The sequence below is a fragment of the Pygocentrus nattereri genome, chromosome 9 (assembly GCF_015220715.1).
Source record: "Pygocentrus nattereri isolate fPygNat1 chromosome 9, fPygNat1.pri, whole genome shotgun sequence".
NCBI lineage: Eukaryota > Metazoa > Chordata > Actinopteri > Characiformes > Serrasalmidae > Pygocentrus > Pygocentrus nattereri.
Genome location: NC_051219.1, coordinates 39,868,120 through 39,891,472, shown reverse-complemented (window position 1 = coordinate 39,891,472; position 23,353 = coordinate 39,868,120). Strand labels below are relative to the sequence as shown.

Below are 23,353 nucleotides of genomic sequence, written 5' to 3'. Positions count from 1 at the left end.
GATACATTTAGTTGCAAGCAGTCAAGCTATGATTAATTTCCAAAAAATATGTTTATTTCTCATTCAAGGACTGAAAGGTTTACAAATGTATAAAACAACCTGCTGTACAGTCATAGAATAACACATCCACCAAACTACATTACACCTGAAGAAGTGTTCCAAAGTATTCCACAACCCCTGGCAGGTTGTTGTCCTTCCCCCTTCTCTTAGTCTCTTACTTGGCCATATCAATGAGACTCTGTAGTGACGTAGGAACCCAAGTCTTTTTGCCCTGGACGAAAACCACCCCCCGCTCGATGTAGATCATAATCCTGCCGAATGTGTACAGCTGCTTGCCCATGTGCCGTTTGCCCACTAGAGGCATGAAGACGATGCCGTTCTCCTCTGCCTTGGCCTGGATCAAGTCTTTAAAGTTGGTGGGCATTGATGTGGAGACAGGGGTGGTGCCAGGAGGTCGTGGGACACTGCTTTCCACCTCACGCCGCTCCTGCTGCTGTGCTGGAACCTCATACTGGAAGTCCTTCCTCCTCTCTGTCTGAGTCAAATACGCAATGTTCTCCCTCGCGCCAGGCTGCATGTAGCCTCCTGTGGGGCAGAGAAATTAGCACTCTTAGTGTTTTCATTGTCAAAGTTTGACTTTTCACTGAAAGACAAATGTGCACACTATAAACCAGCAATAGCTTTGCAAAGAGATAGTAAGCATTAATCATTGTTCTTCTTTTTAAGGACTTTGGGGGACTCTAGAACGACTGATGAACTGAATCAACTAAAAAAAAGTCAATCCCCTACATTTAACTAGTCATTAACAAAGGCCACACACAAACCAGGTAGTACAGTAAACTAAGAACAGTGGAATGTTTTGATAAATTGTATGTGCTGCGTATAAAGCCGTTGTAAAATCTATGATACACCCACACTTATGGCTGCTTCACGACTGAACAGCCTACACAACATCATCAATACCACCAGTTTGATTTAAAGTACTTATGGCCTGATTAACTAAAATTGCATTATAGAAGTCTAAAAATATCACTTCAATGACTTGCGAATTCAAACGCTCGTGTTTCGGTCAGGAGCCACGTCAAATCCAGGCCGAATCCCAAATGGCTCCGTACTCCCTGAATAGTTTGCTAGCTATGAAAGTTTAGAAATTCTAGCCTCTACAGCCAAGTGCATCAAGACACATTCACACTCAATAAATGATGCACTGAGTCCCAATCGACTGTTTCTTAGCTATTTTCTGCACATTTGGGCTTCCAGCATTAAAAGCTCCAGTAATTAAATTCCTACATAGGGCACTTTGTAGGGAGAAGGGAGCCATTTGAGATTCAGCCCCTGCACGAGAAGAGGGGAGCCGCTAGATTGGTGCTAAGTAAGATTTATGGTGGTAATCTGGTGACCAAAAAGTACTTAGAAAGTGAACTTTTTTTGGTATTAAACAGCTGTGTTATATTATTATGACAAAAAAATGTTTTAAATGTCAAATGATCAATATACAGCAATGGTCGACCAAACGTTCTCCTTATTTAACGGTCCGTGGTTGCTTAGCAACAATGCCACGGTCTAAAGGAACTTCATTTTTTCGCGGAATACTTGATAAGTTATTATTATTAATAATCGACATGTTAATGAATATTTTTTTCTTAAAAAGTGTGTATTTAATCTGCTTTGTGTCATTTTTTCCGTGTGTATTTTATACGCCGCTTTGTGTCGTGCCTTCCCGTGATCGAATCACAGCAAACCAATGTATCATCAAAAACTGTTTACCTCTATACCTTATTTATGTAAGTGATTTTTGAACATTACATAGCGCATCATGCGTGTGTCTAGCTGACTTACCTAGCCCAGAGGCCACAGCTCTGTTCATGATGTCGAGAGCCTCGTTGAGCTTCTCCTTAATGACTGGGTGACTGAGCAGTGCCTCTGAAAGCATGCTCTTCCAGCCCAAATACCACTTGGTGATCTCCTCATAGTTAGGACTGTTACTCAGCCAAGAACACAACACCTGCAACATAATACACAATCAGAAAGGAGAATATAACAATAGCATGAAACGTTCTACTGTTGATTGAAGTTCAACAGTTCAATGCGGTTGTAGGCCTGTCCCGATCATGACGTTTTAGCTGATCGCACCATATAAATAGTTCAAACTTCCCAAAGCCCTGGCAAGTGTGCGTTTTCTTTCTTTTGCACATATTTCACAGATAAAAATATATTTGTAAACATAAAACACGATTCTGAAAGCTAACTGCTAAAGTCAACTCAAATAATTGTGGTCTGTTGATTATTTAATACCTGTGACAGGAATACTACTTGTAGGCATCTACAAATAATTTATTTGTAAATCAAAAGGAAACACCAATATTAGGGACATTTCCCATTTACCGTCACCCACACGTCAAGACATTTCAAGCCTTGTGTGCACAAAATCACTGTAATAGAATAAGCATAATACATCTTCACTTGTTGATAAAAACCATATAAGCCTGTAGCCATGCCCACCTGTAGCCATTTGTTGAAGAAGTGCTTGTCAAGTAATCCCACCATGGTTGACAGAGACAGCATGCCCTCCCAGTCCATCACCCATGTGAATGGTTCAACCAGCTGCTGATGTGGATTCACCACCAGCTCCCCAAGACACAGAGCTGTAACATACACAGACATTTGAATATAGCAGAAAATAAGCAACAGCGAAGGATTCAATTTAGTAGATACAATGCACTGAGCTTTACAGGTAGACACACACACACCTAGCTTAGGGACAATGTTTTTGACCATGAAGGCCTCCCAGGCTCCTGGAGTGAAGACATCTTTCCAGGGCTGCAGGATGAGTCTGGCAGAGGCATCACTAGGATGCCAGCGTTGTAGAGCATGGGCCAGTTTACTGCGGATAGGCGGGTACAGTGGCTCCAGGCGCGCCTGCATAAGTGGCAGCCATGGGTGTATCCAGGAATGGATGGGCACTGTATCCGTCAGCGGGTTCCAATTATCCACCTGAGGAATGAGATGAAGGTAGGTTAAACACGGTGACGGTGTTAAAACACAACTACAGTTATGCACAGAACAGCACGAAATTACGTGCACTGCAATCATTGCTCCTACACGTCACACTAAAAAAAAAAAAAAGAGCAGAGAGTTCCGCATCTAAAATTGCACACAAGCATTTAGACAAAACCTTCTTTTAGAACAATGTACTCAGATAAAACAAAAATACAAAAAAAATCAGCTCTGCATCTTTGGAGAAAGAATGGTTGCCTGGAGAGTTTTAAGAATATCAAACATACAGTGAAGTTGTGAGTATCATGATTATGATGAAAGTAAACAGGAATGGAGCGATCTACCGGGATTCAATAGAGGAAATTTTCATCTCTTTTTCCAAGAAAGGGGAGAAGATGGACTTCTCAAAAAGACAGCAACCAAACATACAGCCAAAATAACTCAAGACTGGTTTCTACAAAATTTAGCAGCCAATCTTCTGACTTGAATCACATAAAAAATTTACGGTGATTTTGAGTCCAAAAACAGCTTTGGAGAATTGAAGGCAGTTTTTCATGAGGAATAAGCCAAAACTGAATCACAATGCTGCAAAAAAGCTAATTACATACCACAGTCTTTCGGGAGCTATGGCTGCCAACGGCTTAACAAAAGAAAGAACTTAATGTTATCAATTTGTGGTGCCTGAATCTTTTTTTTCTGCCCTACCAAGTTTAGTTACTTTAAACCTGTATTTGTTTGTGCTTGTGAATGCATACTTTTTGTCCATATATTTATAAGTTGCAAAGTAAAAATACACTGGCTCTTATTCAGGGTTGCATATGGTCAAATCTGATCGTAAAATGAAAGCATGCAATTTTTTTTACTCATTAGTTTCATCTCTCGCATATCTGGACGACTAGTAAGTGTGCTTGTGAACGTGAACGGTGTAAAAAAAAATGCTTGATCTGGAGATAACTAACTGAAACCATTATCGATATCATCTATAATAGAAATAATAATAGAAAGTAACAGCACTACTAATAATTTGTGCACATGGCAGTCCACTACAAAAGTGCATGTGCTTATTTTACATCCACACTGCTGTAAAAAAAAGCTGCAACTACTCCACGTTCCAACTAAAGACTGTCAACATTAGACAGTGCTTTTGTTTTCCATGATCAACACTGCAGAAACATCCCAGGGTTTAATGTTATTTTAGAAAAAATAATCACACTACATAATAATTCTACCAATCTAAAGCTAAAACATTTTATTTATTTCACATTTTAATCTTTTCAGCACTTGTACTTTTAACACTATAAAGACAGGTCAGCAGGGGGAGCAGTGCGCTTACTGTTCAACTTCAAACTCTGCCTATGAGCACAGCCACTGGCTTAAAGCTGTGGAACGCTTAAATTTTATTGGCTTCCTACCTAGATCAGCATGAATTACAGCATGCTTTATGTTAGTCAACTGTAAATTAAGTTCTAGCTGGCCAGTGCTTGATTTCACAGTTAAGCTGATTCTTCATTTGCACTCAAATCTCTACTCCTTTCCACACCATACAAAAGTTATGAGCCACTATGCGTGTAAATTTAAAGGGGATATATGCAATGAAAGTATATTTAAAAAACAAGAACAAAAACATCTGAACATTTTTCCTCCTCACTTTAGAAATCAGAGGGTCTACTTCAAGAGAGAGACGTGACAATGCATTATGGATGTGTGCATCTCTATGATTCGGTTTTTATAACACGAAAAGTGACCTCTTTCTGTAGCCTTGGGAAGATGAGCTGCTCCAGCACGTAGTCCAAGATCCAGAGAGGCAGCACAGGAGCCCAGCAGTCCACACAGTCCACCATCGGCCCAACGTTCCTGGGCTGCCACTGAGCCACGCAGCCCCTCAGCACTGGAACCCATACCTCCCATATCAATCTGTACACAAACAGTTCTTTTATGAAATCTCTATTAAATCACATCTAAATTATCCCTGGAAAACAATCAAATACAACATTTAAAGCAGCCACAAATGGAACACACGGAAAACCAAATACTTGAATTCGGCAAGGTTGTTTTACGCAACCCTTATTCAGCTTATGAGTGTTTTAGGGGCAGACAGTTGTAATGGTTATCTGACTGTGCTGCTCCTGTCTGACAGTAAGCAAACAGCAAATGTGTCACTGTAACCTTTCGAAGGATCCAAGCATCCAAAAAGGTGTGACTTAAATTGACTTTTTATCTAATGCCCTGAGGATTTCAAACATAATACTTTGCTCTGCGCATTTCAAACTTGCAGCTTATTTGTGAAGGAATCAGCAAATCTGAGCAAGAGTCACTTCTTTATACATTAGTCTTTAAAAGTACAGTAACTAAAACGGTCCGTTTAATTCTAGGGGATTTTTTCATCATCGTTAACCGTTCAGTCCAGATAGGGTTGCGGTACCAGTTGAGAGAGCAGAGCATCCCAGATGACCCTGTCCCCTGCAACTTCCTCCAGCTCATTCCTGGGGACCCCAAGCCACTCCCAGGCCAACTTGAGGATATAATCCCTCCAGCGGGTCCTAGGACGACCCCGGGGTCTTGGCCCGGTAGGCCGTGCCTGGTACACCCCCACTGAGAGGATCAGATCCCCGAACCAGGACCTTTAATATATCCTCAGAAAAAAAAACAGAAAATAGTTTCAATACGGTTTACCTGTGGTAGGGATCCATACTGCTCGTATCTGGAGCGGCGTGTTGAAGTTGCGTGCCTTCTAGAATGGCCCTCCACTGACCCACTTCTTCTAAACCATATGAACAGTCCTACAGAAAAATATTAAATATAAATTACATATGAATGACATCTGGAAATGTTATCTGCCCTAACAAATGTTCTGCATGCGTATTTACCTTCAGAGGATCCCAGTTTTTGAGTTTTTCGTTCAGCAGTGGATGCACTGCAGATACAGCGAGGTCGGCAAGCCCCATACTCTTGTATTCCTGGTAGAAGTTGGACTGCAGCTGTTGAAAGGCCTCCGCACACTCCTGGAGGCTGAGCGGGGGTCCACCCCCCTCTCCAGCTGCCTCCAGCCGCTCCACCAGCTCCAGCACCCGCTCTAGCCGCTCCACAGCCTCTGCCTCCTCGCTCAGCCTTGTCTGCAGGGCGGAGCTCTCGTGCGTCAGAGACACTACTGTGTCTCGCTCATGCTGCAGACGTCGCGCACTCTACAGACACATACCCAGGAACACAGATGTCACTCAAGGTCAAACAAGAGAATATTAGGTCAACATATCTTAGGAATGCTAAATCACTAAGGGGGCTGTATTAAAACATCTCAACAAATCTGTGGGTCTCATTTTTAAATGTTGTGCTATAACTCAAACTGGCCACTGTTTATTTAAAATACGCAAAAACTTCAGTAAAAATATAGGCACTTATAAACTGGGCAGTGAACACGACATTTTGATATGTTTTAAGGTTCGCAGTTCCTTCCGCCAGATTATAGTTCCTTAACAAGCAGCTTGTTGCTACGTCAGAGTAACGAGCTCCGCCCACTCGCTGCACAGCCGGCAGTTCGTTCTCCAGCTCCACACAGACCAGCTGACAGTTTGGGAATTTAGCGTCATCTCATCTTCAGAGTCTGACCAAATCGGCGGTCGGTCAAATGTGATCTTAAAAGCATCTTTTTTTTGTTTGTGGCAAAGTAAGAAATAAAAACGTTTAAATGGCTCGGGCATCTCCTATCAAAGTCGTTGCTTGGCAACAGCATCTCAGCGGAGTGTTTGTGAAAAACCTGTGATGTTATGGTGAAATAACAGCACGGTTAGAACGCCTCTCAACCAATCAGCTTGCGTGGCCAGAACTAACTGTTGTATAACTTGAAATATTACATGAATACTTGAAATATTAAAAACTGTAAAGGTTCCTTGGAGCTCTGTCTTTTAAACCTACCTATTTGCTTGTACTAGATACCTGGCATCTTCTCTTTGCTCTTTTCATTTTTACTTCGGTTCAGTTTTGAGCTGCTGAGCTAACGTTAAGCGTTGGTTGAACTGGAGCTGAAATGCAACTACTGCGTTTAGTGATATGACTGGGGTGGAATTGCGTAGAATTGTGTAGATTTGAGGTCTAACTGCTGTCCCATAGACTGAGAATGAGACAATTGTTTACCAGGCTAAAGTACTTGCAATCTCTGCACAGCAATGAGCCTTTCAGCATAAGATAAAGTTAAATGCAAAGATTTGGGTCATGTTTTGTTTAATTTTGCACATTTTACAGACATCCCAAGTCTCCCGGAAGTTTTTTCGTGATCGGGAAAAAAAAGTCTTGTCGCCTACGTGTGCGTTTTTGTGCGCTCTTGGCCACTCGTTCTAGATTCCAGGAGATTTTATCTGGCTTGTGGGCATCAGGGAGCCGCTATGTATAATCGTATAATATGCGGGAGACTCCCAGAGCTTCCGGGACACTTGGGATGTCTGCATTTTATTGCACAATTACAGTTTATTTGCTGAATTTAACCTGGCCTGTTCAAACATGATGGCCCTTTCTTTTTTTTGGTTTTTTCCCTCAATCTGTTATATAAATAAATAGAAATTGTACACTAAAATTAGCAGACAAAGGCCATATTTTCACTCTGTTCCTTGTAGAGGATCTTATTATAGTCAAGAAAACATAATTTACCTTACCCCAGGGGTATTCAAACTTCGGTGACTGTAGTCATTGGACTGAAAACGGTTTGGGAAGTGTCTGAGAGCTTTTCAAAACCTATTTTGAAGTCAATGGTGGCAAATAAATGGAAGGTATATTACACAGATTTGTTTTCACTGTGGAAACATCAAGTTAAATGGTCTGTGATTAGATGCTTTTCATGTCAGTCAAACGATTGTTTTCTTTTCAAAGCTGGTAGTTCCTGAAACTTCCACAGTCTAGTTTAGGACGCTGTATTTCAGCATGGTTTACACAGTTTGAATTAGAAGTGATTTAATCTTGTGAAGTATTTCCACATTGCAACTGTTGAACAGTGCAATACTAGTATATATTGCATGTGAGTGAGTGAAAATCGTAGGTACGTAGCCTCTTTGTAGGTTTTGAATGCAAATATCTAAGAAGAAAAAGTATGTGTGTGTGTGTGTGTGTGTGTGTGTGTGTGTGTGTGTGTGTGTTTATATATATATAAAACACACACACACACACACACACACACACACACACACACACATACTTTTTCTTCTTAGATATTTGCATTCAAAACCTACAAAGAGGCTACGTACCTACGATTTTCACTCACTTTCCACTTGTGTAAATGTGATGTGACAAATGTGATTTGATTAATAAAAGCACTTTAGGGTTTTTATTTAGTAGAAACCTTTTCTGTAATCTCCGTCAGGGTGTTCACTGTGCACCCCCTCCTGTATGAACAGTTCCTCCAATCCAATGTGTGTATGCAGTGTATAATTAGAAAGAATTCTAGATCATACCAAAATTTCAAATCAACCACTGAAATGAACTATGGAGATTATGATGCACCAATTTCCAAAAGAATCAACATAAAGGAATTTACACCTGTAATGATTATGGTAAGTTATGAATTGTGTTGGTTTTGAGTTCCAGCCTTAAGAAAAATCTATTAATTTTGGGAGAATATATGAAGCACGTACCTGCAAAATGTCCTGCTCTGTGAGCTCAATGAGCAGTTTGAGGTTGTGTTCGAGCTCAGGCAAAGAAAAAACTGTGCTCTTCTGCTCTCGTACAGTTGCACTCAATGGAGCCTCCTCAGGAACGCTGTGCTTCTGACTCATCTGGCTGTAGCTGTAATACACCTTCTGCTCCCTGCCCGTCATATCTATCACCTAGAGAGAGAGAAAGAGGGAACATCATACATTTATGAGACTAATTCTTTCAAAGAAGACTTTAATCATTAGTCAACTTGCTGACACAGAAATATTGTAGGAAAAAGGCTTAAAACCCGTTAGAATGGTCAATACAGACAAGAATGGCAAAGCCTGAGGGAAAGTGGAGCGGCATGTGGATAATTCGGTACCAGTATTAACATATAAAATAACAGTTTTGTGGGCAGAGCACTGATCAGTTTTGTACTGATAGTAAGTCTTCTGCTGTCTCACCTTGACCTGAGCGAGTTCTCCAGCTGGTTTGCTCATGCCCTTGTTGGTAAGTTTCCCATGAGCCTTTAGCTCCTCCACAGTTTTGTAGGAATATTTTGGCTTTTTCTTTCCTGCTCCAGGCTCTTTACGCCACTGACCCAATTCCCGCTGAAATTCCTGTTGACAAAGATAGAGAAAGAATGCAAAAGTTTGTCTCTGATCCTGAGCAAAATTTAAAGAGATGCATTTGACTTCAGTGTAAAAGTGTGCTTTTACACTTGATCCGAGTACTTCAGCGTTCATTCGAGCGACGGGCTGACCACCCTTCAGTTTTCACCCTTCCAAACTATGGATAGTCTGCGTAATGTAATGCATGATATTTGTGTGGACAGATTTAGCAGTTTCATAGATAATAAGTTAATTTCTTCATTGTTTTTGAAATGTTCCTTTGGCGCCAAAGTTCAAGCTGCAATCAACAGTAAACTTAACAGTAAATTTATCATCATGCAAGAGCACCTGCAAACCTTTATTGCTACAGAAGAGATGTGCTTTTTGTGCAATGCCCACATCAATCTATATTTAATAAAACAAAACTGCTATTAACTGGGATATTGTGCACATACTGAACAATTATTGGGATCACTTTATATGAACAAAGCAAAAGAAAAAATAAAACAGCATGTGTGATATGATGAACCAATCATGTTATTGGATGGTCAACATTGGGAGCAGACAGCTCTCACATATGATGTGAACTGTGCCAGAGTTCATTGAAAGCAACCTCCAGACTACCATTTTTAAACGGATCAGAGATCGCTTCTCTAAACTGCACCCTCGCTCTTGAGTTTTTATTTAAGAGAGCAAATAAGAGTCTCAGAACAACTCAGATCTCACCTTTTCCTCTTCCTCCTCTGAGTCTATAACAGGGAAGTCCTGCAGGGACTGCTGTGTCCTCTCATTGCCATATGCCCCCACAGCTCCTTTGCCCTTCCGCACTTTAGCCTCAATCGGGTTTACAATACCTGCAAAGACATCCACACATCAGGACACGTTCAGTAAACCCTAGATTAACCTGTACTGAGACAGAGAGATACTCTACCCTGAGCGTTTTTGCCGAGGCCTTTGCCCGGAACGTAGCCCATCTTCTGCAGAAGCTTCTGACCAATCCCTCTTGTGTGTTTCTCCCAGCTACCGATGTCCTGCCCTGGCCGGATATTTCCCGCAAACGTCTTTTGAGAAGTCTTGAAATTCCCACCCTGTAGAGTGTAAACCACATGCACAGTTACTAAAAAAACACACTTATTAATCCATAATGTTTGACTATTTAATTCAGACATGCAACTTTAGCTGCAACCACAAGCCTGGAAATGAGCCAATGTGAGAATACTACTCTAAACTGCTAACCTCTAATGCACAGGGTATATTTTGGTTTGTCCATCTGAGTTTACGTGACCAAATCGTAAGGCAAATTATTCAGTAACTGCATGAAATAAGTGGAATTCTTTTTTATTTTAATTATTCATTCATTTTTTTGTAAAAGCTCAAATTAACAGAAAACATGTTTTATGATCTACATATACTGCTATATGCTTACAATTTACAGCTGAAAGCCAAAAATCTTAAGACGCAAGATGCATCTTAAGCTCTGTATTATTTCATAAAAATAATTTATACAGAGTAGATCACTGAAGAGACGCCGTTTATAGTTCATAGCCCAGTGGAAAAATGGGTCAATTTTCAGTAGACAAAAAAAAATGTAAGCTAGCTTCTTCTATTATAACGTTTAAACATTACATCACCATCTATTTGACTGGAAAGAAGACAGTCACAGCCTCATACGACACCCACCTTTTGAATGTAGCTTATGAAATATGAAAGTTATGAAAGAACATGACGTTTGCCAAGACAATATTGTGTGCAAGACAGATGTACAACACTCAGTGCAGTATTCACTCCACCAAACGTAAGTAACGTATGTGGCAACAGTTCTACATGAGTACCTCCTAAGAAAAAAGGATCAATATTAGCTCTACACACTAAACAAGCACATACCATGGAACATACATAACAATGCTAAACAATATCATAATTTCAATGAAATTTGTTGTGAAAGCTTAAACATCCACAAGAAAAGACAAACAGCACAGAAGTGTGTCTTTGTACCGTCTGAAGCTTTCTGGGTGCAGATGCGCGGGGTGGTGGAGGCGCTTCTTCGCCCTCATCTGAGTCATCAGAGACCCCCCGCTCCTTCTCCTTGGCTGCATTCTTCTGCAGGCCACCACTCACAAAGTTCACGGGTGCTGTGTAGTCTTTTGCTCTGTAAAGTTTTTACACACATAACTTAGCATCCTCCCACCAATAACCCCTAGGTATGGACAGACTGTAACAATTCTCACAGCCATAGCCTGTTAATCACTCCAGTTATGCCTACACAGAAATGTGAAAACGAGTGGTTTAATCTGATGATGAATGGGATGAATAAGATATCGCTGTTGTCGAAAGAAAACCCTATATCTCCAAAATGACTTTACAGGAGAAAGAAAAAAAAATACTTTACTTTTAATGTAAGTAAATGTAACCAGACTTTTTCCCACGTTATTCTGGGTCATTTCTCTTAGTCCATTCATCGTTAAATTTACATACAATGCAAAGGACAACAGGTATTTTCAATTTATGTCAAAAACTGAAAAACATCAAAAAATGGAGAGGCGTACTTTACATATTTATCATCTCTAATATGTTGACTGTTCAGTTCGCAAGTGCATGAATTGGCTTCTCTGCCGTTGTTGGTAACTGTAAACAGGACAAGTGCCTGACAGAGCTGACTCTAGCAAAGCCAGTGCTGACCAGATTAGGTACCTCTTGCCTCCAAAGCTGGGCCTCTCATCATCAGAGTCATGCTCAGCCCATATGCCGTAAGTAGCCTCCTCTTTGGTCTGTCTGTGCCGTCGTCTGTCTGGGTTAAACTCATTGGCCAAATCCCATTCAGACACCTCGAACTTCTCAATCTCGACTCCTTCATCCTCCTCGTCTCCTCTACGCCCATACAAATGGGACATAGACATGATTCTGGGAATAAAAATAGCACAGACAGCATCTCAACACCCTACAGAGCCCTGCTGGTGACACCCTGTAGAAATAAAAAAATAATGCGTGGCCACGACTTAGTAAAGCATGGGAATGAGATGATTACGAAGTCATGTCCACGACTTAGTAATCATCTCACTCCCACGTCGGAACGAGATCCTAATGTGCGGCCACGACTTAGTAAGCCCCGATCTCGTGGCCATGACTTAGTAAAGCGTAGGAACAGGATCCTAATGTGTGGCCACGACTTAGTAAGCCATGATCTCATGGCTATGACTTAGTAAAGCGTAGAACGGGATCCTAATGTGTAGGCGTGGGAATGAGATGATTCTCTCATCTGATTATCTCAGATGATTACCCCACGCCTTACTAAGTCGTGGCCACGCATTATTTTTATTTCTACAGGTTGTCCCCAGCGGGGCTCCGTACAATACAGCTGGTATACGTATAAGACGTGAAGCTGAAGTTTGCTTCTTTTCGAAAGAGCTGTTCCACCTTAAATGCTGCAGCAGTTACATTCTAACTGCTGCAACATTTAAGGTGGAACGAAAAATTCGAATTAGCAACTAGCTAATTTCAACCTAAAAAAATAGCTAACTTATATTTACATTTTTTCCTCCTAAAACGTGTGAACTATGTTTTGTGATCTTTGTCAAAATCCATAAAATCTGAGCGCGACCGTCAGTCTAACGTTTCCGTTAGCATTAGCCAGCTACCGTTAATGTAGCTAAGCTAAGCTAAGCTAAGCTAGCTAGACAGCCGAGCTCTACTCACCGTTGGCTGGCAGGCGAGCTGCGCCGTGAAGGGATTTTAACGTGTAAACCGACGGCTGTGAAATGAAATGGCCACGAGAAACACAAAGACCCACCTGACTAGAAAGGCTGCCTTCTTGCGCGGCGACCACAGACCTTCATAACCAGAGCGGCTCCTTCCTGCCGGCGCAACGGTGAACAGGAAGAGCGGCGCTGATGTCAAAGTGACGCAAAGGTCGAAATCCCTCTCTCACAGCCATCTTGGACCCCGAGCCCAGACCTAGTAAGTGTTTCTGTCTTCAATCGTGTAACATCCAACGTTTCTAGGCGTATTCGCTCGGTCAAACTCAACCGGCCCTCTCGCCTTAAAGGTCTCCTGTAATAAGTGGTAAATATTGACGAGAATCGACATTCCGAATAGGAGTTATTTCAGCTCAAATGCAGCCGGCAGGCGCTCCAAAATGGGGGAGCGGTGGCAGCGCCTTCTGCTTGGCTAGCTCAGTCGGCAGTGCCTCATTTCTTACCGCTACCTTTTGTGAAGCTTATTATTAGGGCCGGTGAACAGTCGCGTTTGTTTTGGGGTTTTGTAAGCTGTATGTCTTAGTGTCCGTTCACCTTATCGAGCCCTGGTAGTGAACTGTGTGCATCGGCTTGGTTTAGCACAGAAACCTCGAAGCTGAAAGTTAACCTAGCCAGTTAGCTGTGTGGCTAATTGTATATCTAGCACGCGTTGAGGGTTTGAGCTCTTAAAAGTCCTCCTCTTAACCCTCCAACGTTAACTATCGTCCACAGAAAACGCGCGTTTACTATCCGTAAAATCACTGAGTAGCGTAAACTTATTAACGGACTTAAAACAGCTTGGCTAGATAAACATGACTTAGCCAGTACGGCTAACGCCCGTTATTAGTTAACGTTTGCTGGCGAGGGTTTGAGCCATGAGTCTGGTGGCAAACTAGTAGCTAAAGTTGGGGTTTTCATTCGATTAAACGTCTTGAGCTGCTTTAGCTTTGAAAAAATGTGTTCAGTCTTTCCTTGTTTTGGTTTTTTAAACTGATGTTTGTTTATATTCCAACACTATTAGTTATCAGATTGACCCGTCGTTACTGTAACAGTTTTTCAAAAAAAACAAGTCGAGTTTCCTTAAACTCAGATTGTGAATCTGAAGTTTGCTTTAGTTTTACTCCGGAGCTGAAACCCCAATGTAGCTAAACCGTGTCCGTCACCCATAAACTAGTATCACAGTAATTGTCACATGGCCTTATGTTTCGCCTGCAGCTTGATTAGGCTTACTTTATAGCGCCACTGTTAGAAGATAACTAGGCAAACCTGTGAACAATGAAGTCTAAAGTGCTTCAGCAGGTAACATGTAGTTAAGCACTACCAATCGTTTTGCTTTTGGAGGGGATGAAAGGCAAGTTTGTAATATTTGATCTGTTTTGTTGTAGCTAAGAAATGCCAGGCGAAGCCACAGAAACTGTCCCAGTGACAGAACAGGAGATGCAGCAGCCCCAAGTGGAGACGGGTATGTAATGCTCTTGTTGCACTTGTTTGAGACCATGCTCTGTGTAGAGGGGTCCTGGAGAGCGGTCTTATTCTTTAGCATCTTGGGCCAACGTTTCAAACGTAAGGTGAAAAGTCTTGTGGAGAAGAAAAAGTAGTGATCAGCATAAAATTTGCCGTTTGTATTTGGTGCTGTTAACACCTGTGTCTGACAATCAGTCCTTTTTCACTCAGTCACCAGCTGTTGTGGATGCTATTCATGCAGCAGGTTTTGCTTGGTGGGGTAAAAATGGTGTCGGATTTTTCCGGATGAAAGAGCCAGGTTGGTAGGGTTAAGGTTATGGGAAAAAATGGAAATAAATGGTAAATAAAGGTGATCCAGGACCTCCTTTTCCAGAAACCAGCATGGTTGCCTGCAATGCCTGTCATTTTTGGGAGAATAAAGCTGTTTGGTGGTGTGTAAAGCATGTATTCACTCTTGACCTTGTGCACGGGCTATGGATAAAACACCCATGCATGAATATTTTGTCTGTGGTCTGTTTCTAACCCCTACATGGTGAAAGTATATTGTTTTTATAGTCATGCAGAGGTTCTCAGTTTGCATTGCACAGACAGCTGTTCTTACCCCTGTTTTCTGTGCATATTACTAAGAAAGTTAAGGTGTTAAAAGGTAAATATTTCATTACTTGTGGAAGTTGCTGAAGGCCAATGTTCGGTTTACCTGACTTGTATAACCTATAACCTGTAAATTCTGCTTTTCTTCTGATTTGGGACTTATTTTGCCTTTTGTATATTCTTTAAGGTTTGGTTTCACTTTTAAACTTTTGTAGTTTATTTTGTGGTGGATGTAATTACATAATCATCTTTTCTTTTCACTCTTTCCTTTTGAAACCTGAAACATTTTAAAGTGATAGTAGAGAAATTATGTAATTAAAAAGAGAAGACAAAACTCAGAATTAGCTAAATGCTATTTTCTCTAGTAGCCATTTGTTAGCACAGGCCTTTGTCAAGTTAATGCTTTGAGTGCCTAGGAAATCTGTTGTTTGAAAGTGAACGGGTGCTGCAGACATACTGCAGGGAGGTCAGCTTGGGAAAAAGACTGAAGCTATGAATGGGAAACGCATCAGATAAGATCTCATTTTAGTAGTGTCATGTGGCAAACATTAAGCTACCGATTTAGGGTAAAGTAGTAAAGGTTTTTTTCCGTAAAGCTGTTTTGGTTCATTTGCGAGCTGAATGTTGGAATACCTTCTTCCTCAGAGAACCTTTCTCATGGCATCTGATATGCTGCCAGCAGGTGTTAGACTTTCAATATATTGGACTGTGGGCACTGCATGGTAGATGTGAGAAGTAGGCACTGTTGATATTTTTTTCCTTACACTGGGACACTGGCACCAACTAACATTTCACTGATGCCAAACACAATTTTTTATTTTTATTTATTTTTTTTATTTTTTTTTTAATATTATTAAAAACATGTTTTTCTTGGGTAGGAAAAGTTATCTGTTGCATATAATAAATTGAGAACTCCTTTTTTTTGTGGCATTACACCTGACCATCCATTGGAGTTTTGTCATGGTGGGGGTAAGGTACGTTGTCACCGGTCAGTTCTTTTGGTTATATGCAACAGAAAATCTTGGTGAGATTTCTTAAGCTGCTGCTGATGCCTTCACTGTGACTGCCCTTCCTCCTGCTGTCCTTGCTCCTCTCCACCCTCTTAGCTCCAGGGGTAGTGAGCACACCTGCCTGTTCTGAGGCAGCGGCTCCTGAAATTACCAAACCCACTCCAGTGCAGAGTGCTGTTCCTGAGGCCTCTACTGTTATTCTGGAAACCCAGAATAATGCTGAGACTGTAGTGTGTTCTGCAGAGGAAGCAATTCCAACTAAAACAGAGATGGCACAGTCCAATGGTGAAGTGGTGAAACTTGTTGCTGAGGAACAGGCTGTAGCCCAAGCAGCTACTCCCCTTGATAAATTTGTTTCTGTAAGTGAAAACTCCAAAGAAACAGCAGGACTTACCCAAGAAGATGATGTCCAAAGACAAGAAGATGATGTCCAAAGACAAGCAGATGATGTTGAAGACCTGAAAGAAACTTTGGTGGAGCCTGAAGCCCAAGAGGCAGGAAAACCTGCCACTGAAACAGCAGGACCTGCCCAAGAAGATGCTGTCCAAGGACAAGCAGATGATGTTGAAGACCTGAAAGAAACTTTGGTGGAGCCTGAAGCCCAAGAGCCAGAAAAACTTGCCACTGAACCAGCAGGACCTGCCCAAGAAGATGCTGTCCAAGGACAAGCAGATGATGTTGAAGACCTGAAAGAAACTTTGGTGGAGCCTGAAGCCCAAGAGGCAGAAAAACTTGCCACTGAAACAGCAGGACCTGCCCAAGAAGATGCTGTCCAAGGACAAGCAGATGATGTTGAAGACCTGAAAGAAACTTTGGTGAAGCCTGAAGCCCAAGAGCCAGAAAAACTTGCCACTGAACCAGCAGGACCTGCCCAAGAAGATGCTGTCCAAGGACAAGCAGATGATGTTGAAGACCTGAAAGAAAATTTGGTGGAGCCTGAAGCCCAAGAGGCAGAAAAACCTGCCACTGAAACAGCAGGACCTGCCCAAGAAGATGCTGTCCAAGGACAAGCAGATGATGTTGAAGACCTGAAAGAAACTTTGGTGGAGCCTGAAGCCCAAGAGGCAGAAAAACCTGCCACTGAACCAGCAGGACCTGCCCAAGAAGATGCTGTCCAAGGACAAGCAGATGATGTTGAAGACCTGAAAGAAACTTTGGTAGAGCCCACAACTCAAGAGCCAGAAAAAGTTGCCACTGAAGAGCAGGCACTAATTACTGAGACAGACCCAGTGCAGAGATTTGTAGCTGAGGAACCTGTTCTTGAAGGAGACGCAGTAGATGGTCTGCCAGTTTTTCAAGAAAACTTTACTGAACCCCAGGGAGAGGTTGCATTAACTGATGACTTGAAGTCTATGAGTCTGGAGGCCACCATTGAACATGCAAAAGAAGAGTTTAGTGAAGCAGCCAATGCAGTGGAAATAAAGCCTCTTGATCATGCTGTAGATCCAGCTGTTCAGAATGAAGTAGTAACCGTGAAAGAAGTCAAAGCCCTTTCTGAGGCTGTCCAGGCGAAGGTGCAGGCTAATCGTGCTGGCCCTTCTCGCTCCTCTCAGCACCTGTCAGGTGGGTCAATTTGTGTGAAGTCTGACCCACTGCTTGTCTTGTCAGAGCAGAAATTCTATATCCACTGCACGTTTGGGGTCTTAATCTTCACAGTGAATCACTAAACGAATACTAGTTCATTTGTACTACAACTAACTTGAAGTTCTGCTGACATCCTGTCAGTAATAGTTTTTTCTTAATTTCTTCTCAACTTTGATCTGTGGTGTGTAGATCATTACAGTACGGTGTAGATCTGTGGAACTTTCCGTGGTTTTTGAAAGATGAAACAGGCCAGATGTGAAGGTTACCCAGATCTTGTAACATACTTCACTTGTGACTTTCCTGTCTGCCTTGTGTTTAACTGAGTGGACATACACAAATTGTGCTTCTAACATTTGAAATATGTGAGCAAGCAGTCTTTAAGTCCAGGTTCAGGAGTACCAATGCCAATCAACTTTTTGAAAAAAAAATTCACGCTGGCGATCCCATAACATCAGTTGTAAAGAGAATTAAAATTTTAGTGCTTTGGACACCTGCAATTTTTGAGCAATGGCTTGCATACGTTTTAAAAAGCAATAACTATGCATGTGTAACATGATTAAACCTTTTTAGCTTTTCTAAGTTTAGGAGTGATTGTGAAACAGAATTGATCTTTGTGTGATGCCTCTTGTCAGCTGTTGTGGGTGTGCTGTGTTTACTAACACTGTTTAGTAAATGTTCAATTTATTGCATATTGTACCAAATCAACTCATTAGACATAGTTATACTTAAGATACACGTTAATTGTAGTAGATGCCAGCATTTCCAATGCTTGGAGAATGATCTGTTGACCCATAATACAGAGGAGGGATCTAAGAATAGTGGTTTTGGTATTATCGGAGGGTGTGTGTGTGTGTGTGTGTGTGTGTGTGTGTGTGTTGCACACAACTTAGTGCTTGTGGTCCATGTGGGAAGATCCCATATTATAATAGATGCTGTGGTGCCTTTGATTTGTCTGAATGCTAGTAGTGGCAAAATAGGTTGCTTGATGTGACATTTTGAAAGCTTTGTTGTGACTTAACACCTTCTGTGCTTGGAGTGAGAGGAGTTCTGCCCTTCACCCTAACCTGCATGGATATGGGTGCTGTCAACACAGTTGTCAGAAAAAACTCAAGCCCTTTATTTTCCTCAGCTATGCCAGCTGTCCCTGCTGCTGCAGCACCTGCTGCCTCCCAGCCAAAGGCTAAAGGGTCTAAGGCTGACTCCTCTCCGCAAGCTTCTGCACCTAAACCTGTGCCTGTGGGCAGAAGGAAGCGTTCCTCCCTCTCAGCCTCTTCCTCTTCCCCCACATCCCCAAAATCAGCTTCTGGTCCTAGAGCCACCCCACCACGTTCCCCACTTGCATCTCATTCGGCTGACTGTGCTGGTGCAGGAAAAGCTGAGACAACTGCTCCTAAGGTTGTAAAGGCTGGTAAACAGGCAAAACCCAAGAAAGGAGATGCTTTTAAACTTGCTGAACCTCAGCAGGTAGCCCCAGCTTCCCCTGCTCCTGAGCCTGTTGCTGTTCCAGAGACGGCTAAACCTGCTGCTAGTCCAGTGGCCACTTCAACTTCACTTTCTCCATCAGTGGAGAATGCAGCCCCTGCCTCCCCTAAAGTTGCTGTTCCAATTCCAGTACAGGTCAAGTCAGCAAAAGGTGCATCACCTGCCCCTGCCTCCCCTAAAGTTGCTGTTCCAATTCCAGTACAGGTCAAGTCAGCAAAAGGTGCATCACCTGCCCCTGCCTCCCCTAAAGTTGCTGTTCCAATTCCAGTACAGGTCAAGTCAGCAAAAGGTGCATCACCTGCCCCTGCCTCCCCTAAATCTGCTGCTCCAACTCCAGTAGAGGCAAAGCCAATGAAAGGTGCATCACCAGCCCCTGCCTCCCCTAAAGCTGCTGCTCCTACCCCAGTAGAGGCGAAGCTTGCAAGAGGTGCCCCACCTGCCCCTGCCTCCCCTAAAGCTGCTGCTCCAACCCCAGCAGAGGTGAAGCCAGCAAAAGGTGCACCTGCCTCCCCTAAAGCTGCTGTTCCAACCCCAGTAGAGGCAAAGCCAGCAAAAGGTGCCCCACCTGCCCCTACCTCCCCTAAAGCTGCTGCTCCAACCCCAGTAGAGGCAAAGCCAGCAAAAGGTGCCCCACCTGCTGCTGCCTCCCCTAAAGCTGCTGCTCCAACCCCAGTAGAGGCAAAGCCAGCAAAAGGTGCCCCACCTACCCCTGCGTCCCCTAAAGTTGATGTCCCAGTTACAGTGGAGGCAAATCAAGTGAAGGGTGCATCAGTTGCTCCAACCGCCCCAAAGGTTGCTGCCTCAGCTCCAGTGGAAGCAAAGCCAGTGGAAGGTGCTCCTGCCCCCAAATCTAATGCTGCTGTGTCCCCTGTAGCTTTTAAAGTAGCTTCTAAACCTAATGCCCCAGCACCAAAATCATATTCAGAAGTTGTGGCTTGTAGTCCTCCGAAGGTACCAGATGTACCAAAGGCAGTCTCTGAGGCTCAAAAGGTGTCTGAAACCCCCAAAACAGTCCCAGCAACTGTTCCAGAAACCGTGAAGGTTGCTGAAGTGCCTGTAGCCCCTGCTGCTGCTTCTAAGGCTAAGGCAGAGGCTCCCAAAAAGAAACCAGAGGTGACTCCTGCTGTTGTAGCAGTACCACCTCCTCAGGTCCCTCCAGCTCAAGACGAGGATGATGACCTGCCGCCACTCATTCCGCCTGAGAAACCTTTAACAATGCCTGTTTTCCAACCACAACCTGTGGCAGCAGCTCCACCTAAAGTAGCCCCTGTAATTACCTCTGTTGCACCCCCAGCTGCCCCCACTGCAGCCTCAAAAGCCCCCACTACGGCCACTAAAGTTCAGCCTGCCCCTGCCCCTACAGCAGTCAAAACCCCATCCAAACCGGAACCAGCTATCAAGAACGACAAGGGTATCTCTTTCTCTGTGTCTTGTTCTGTCTGCTGATTTTGTTTAATGGTGTGTAGCTTTGCGGTTTTTGCTTTTTCTATATGCTTTAGGTTTTTAGTTGAGCTTTATTAACGTTGGTGTAGACTAGAGAATTGCCCTAGTAAAAGTCTCAACTGGATGTCCTCCACCAGTTACTGGCCTGTTTCAGCAAGGAAATCGGACACCTATACGGATATGAAACATTTAGGTGTTTAAGTGAGTTAACATTTTCCAAGAAAAATCAGCACTTGTTATTAAAACATCGTTGAAGCCATTTAATTGGATTAATGAATGGAGAATAGGGAGGACTTGTTTAAATTTAATTCTATTTGTGCACAGCTTTTTCTAATAGATGCCTTTTTTCACTTAGTTGTTTGCCTATGGTAATTTATCACCACAATTTATTGAATACTTCTGATGCAATTATTCTGTTTCCAGTCTTGTATTTTATAATTACTGGTAGTTAACTGAACTGTTGATGTAGTAGATTGCTGACTTGGTATCATGCCTACCAGTACAAAATCCTGCATCAGAAACTGGATTCAAGGTCTGGATTTGAAGACCCCTGGTCTAAACCACGTGTGTACATAGCACAGATTGATTTCTCATGATCAGTATCTGTTCCGTGTAGTCCAAGCTTTTTACTTCTCGTTTGAAGCCACACATTTAAGTGCATAGATTGAAGCGTGATGGCTTTGCTTCTCATGAAAATGCTTTAATTTTTATAAAATCTCATATGTTTTTTGAGAACAATACATTTCAACAAAATTGCATGTATGTTGTGATCATGACAACTCATGAGAAGATAATAATAATCACTGGAAGTTGGAATACATAAATTAATTGTGACCTTTTAGGACTTCTGTGGCTTTGTATGGACTGTCAGTGCTGTACCTTAGTTGCTTGTTTTGTATTTTAAGGGTCCGGCACTGAATCCGACAGTGATGAGTCCGTTCCTGAACTGGAGGAGCAGGATTCTGCACAGACACAGCAGGCACAGGTAAGATTGGCTGTCTCCCATGTAGTGCAGCTTAATTAAAAGTTAAGCTTTCACTCTATACATATGTGATGGTTGCCAATTCTTCGTAAATAAAGAAGGGTCATCAAACACAATTATTTTTTATTTATTTGGTAGTGAGCTGTAGTATGTCAACCGTGTTAGTTGTAGTAAACCGTGTAGTAAAAAAACTACAAATTAGCCCAGTTCTCAGATTATTTGGGTAAAAATTATTTATGATCAGAGATGTTTTGGTGTAAACCTTCTCTTCTCCACAGCTTGCAGCTGCTGCTGAAATCGACGAGGAGCCTGTTAGCAAAGCCAAACAAAGCAGAAGCGAAAAGAAAGCAAGAAAGGTGTGAACCTATAGTTTTATTATAGTGGTGCATTGTTGTCGTATTGTTACCTGAATGTAAAATCTCTTTTGTGCTTTACCAGGCAATGTCCAAACTGGGCCTCAGACAAGTGACGGGAGTTACCAGGGTCACAATTCGCAAGTCTAAGAACATTCTGTTTGTCATCACCAAACCAGACGTATACAAAAGTCCCGCTTCAGACACTTACATTGTCTTTGGTGAGGCTAAGGTGAGAATCTTCTCATTTAATTGAAGTTGCCAGGATTGTTCGGTGTTTGTGTACAGCAAAGGATGCAGTGCAGGGCGTTAGTATGTCTGATTTGCACAGCTTCTGCTTTTTGACCATGTTAAGCCTCCTTCATTAAGATTTAAAGTGTATGACTTTCGTTCTTCTGAGTCTGATGAAGCCAAACTTCCTGTTCTGAGAGGGGAGTTTTCACTCAGTCTTTCAATTTTTCTTTTCTCTGCCCTATTCAGGGCATTTATAACCAAACTCATGAGGACCGTTATTAATGTTTTTGCTTTTGTGCCTTAGATCGAGGACCTGTCTCAGCAAGCACAGTTGGCTGCTGCCGAGAAGTTCAAGGTCCAGGGAGAAGCAGCTTCAAACATCCAAGAAAACACACAGACGCCCACAGTACAGGAGGAGAGCGAAGAGGAGGAGGTAAACACCCATTTTCATACTATATGTACACTGTAGGTTTTAGCAAGGCACGTGTTCATGTTCATACTAGAAATATCCAACTGGCTAATTTACTTCAATTTTCATTCTCTACTTTAATCCATTTCATTTCAAGGTTGATGAGACCGGGGTGGAGGTTAAGGACATTGAGCTCGTCATGTCACAAGCCAATGTGTCACGGGCAAAGGCTGTACGCGCACTGAAGAATAACAACAACGATATTGTCAATGCCATCATGGTGAGTGTACACAATCTTGATATACTCTGCAGTGCTTCTGTGATTCAACAGTGACTTTAATTCTTCTGAGTCTACTGAAGCCAATGTCTGTTCTGAGAAAAGCTTGGCATTAAGAAAATAGTTTCGTACAGCTTAATTACCATCCTGTTTGTTTTCTCTCATCCTACAGGAATTGACGATGTAGGCGGAGATCAGAACGGGTCAAAATGGGATGTTGCTGAATTAATCTACACTATTTGTACAATTTATACCCGAGAAAAATAAAGTTGTGGCTTGAAGATGATGTCTGTGGTTTGTTTAGTATACTAGAGCCATAAAACACACAGCGTGTAGCAGTCCAACATCATTTTGTTTATTGTAAATTCGTTTACATTTAGAATTGACTTCATACTGAAAACCTGAAATCAGTGGAAATGGTGGAACTAGTTCATTCGCACAAAGTTGGATGTTTAACCTGGCCTCAAAGTTAGCCTAACCCTATTTGTTTACCCAACAAGAGAGCACAAATATAGAACTTATTCAGGTCTGTTTCGTTTTAAAATTGCATTTCTTTTAAGTAATTTACT

At 42.2% G+C, this 23,353-nt stretch overlaps 2 protein-coding genes and 2 non-coding genes across 10 annotated transcripts; 3 read left to right on the top strand and 1 right to left on the bottom strand.

Moving 5' to 3' along the window:
- Positions 1-32: 32 nt before the first annotated feature.
- On the bottom strand, positions 33-13,098 carry tfip11 (tuftelin interacting protein 11). 2 transcript variants are annotated; one of them, XM_017710934.2, is made up of 14 exons: positions 13,012-13,098; positions 11,916-12,125; positions 11,220-11,373; positions 10,156-10,312; positions 9,951-10,078; positions 9,078-9,233; positions 8,613-8,804; positions 5,865-6,179; positions 5,671-5,777; positions 4,743-4,911; positions 2,751-2,994; positions 2,503-2,645; positions 1,840-2,005; positions 33-585 (listed from the first exon to the last, which is right to left on the bottom strand). In XM_017710934.2, the coding sequence occupies exons 2-14, from the start codon at positions 12,119-12,121 to the stop codon at positions 215-217; spliced, it is 2,508 nt and encodes an 835-aa protein (XP_017566423.1). In that variant the 5' UTR covers positions 12,122-12,125; positions 13,012-13,098; the 3' UTR covers positions 33-214. The 2 variants fall into 2 exon arrangements, with proteins under 2 accessions (XP_017566423.1, XP_017566424.1); XM_017710935.2 differs by having other exon boundaries at positions 12,918-13,048.
- On the top strand, positions 13,033-23,065 carry naca (nascent polypeptide associated complex subunit alpha). Of its 6 annotated transcripts, none has more exons than XM_017710930.2 (11): positions 13,033-13,178; positions 14,341-14,417; positions 16,117-16,464; positions 16,579-17,583; positions 18,734-20,497; positions 21,435-21,514; positions 21,790-21,867; positions 21,950-22,096; positions 22,403-22,531; positions 22,665-22,787; positions 22,957-23,065. In XM_017710930.2, the coding sequence occupies exons 2-11, from the start codon at positions 14,348-14,350 to the stop codon at positions 22,969-22,971; spliced, it is 3,759 nt and encodes a 1,252-aa protein (XP_017566419.2). In that variant the 5' UTR covers positions 13,033-13,178; positions 14,341-14,347; the 3' UTR covers positions 22,972-23,065. The 6 variants fall into 6 exon arrangements, with proteins under 6 accessions (XP_017566419.2, XP_017566417.2, XP_017566416.2 ...); XM_017710928.2 differs by having other exon boundaries at positions 16,117-17,583; positions 18,734-19,198; positions 19,268-20,497; XM_017710927.2 differs by having other exon boundaries at positions 16,117-17,583.
- Positions 22,223-22,297, top strand: LOC119264116. The gene has a single exon (XR_005130778.1). It is a non-coding gene; the product is annotated as a small nucleolar RNA SNORD59 (small nucleolar RNA).
- On the top strand, positions 22,822-22,888 carry LOC119264117. The gene has a single exon (XR_005130779.1). It is a non-coding gene; the product is annotated as a small nucleolar RNA SNORD59 (small nucleolar RNA).
- Positions 23,066-23,353: the final 288 nt, after the last annotated feature.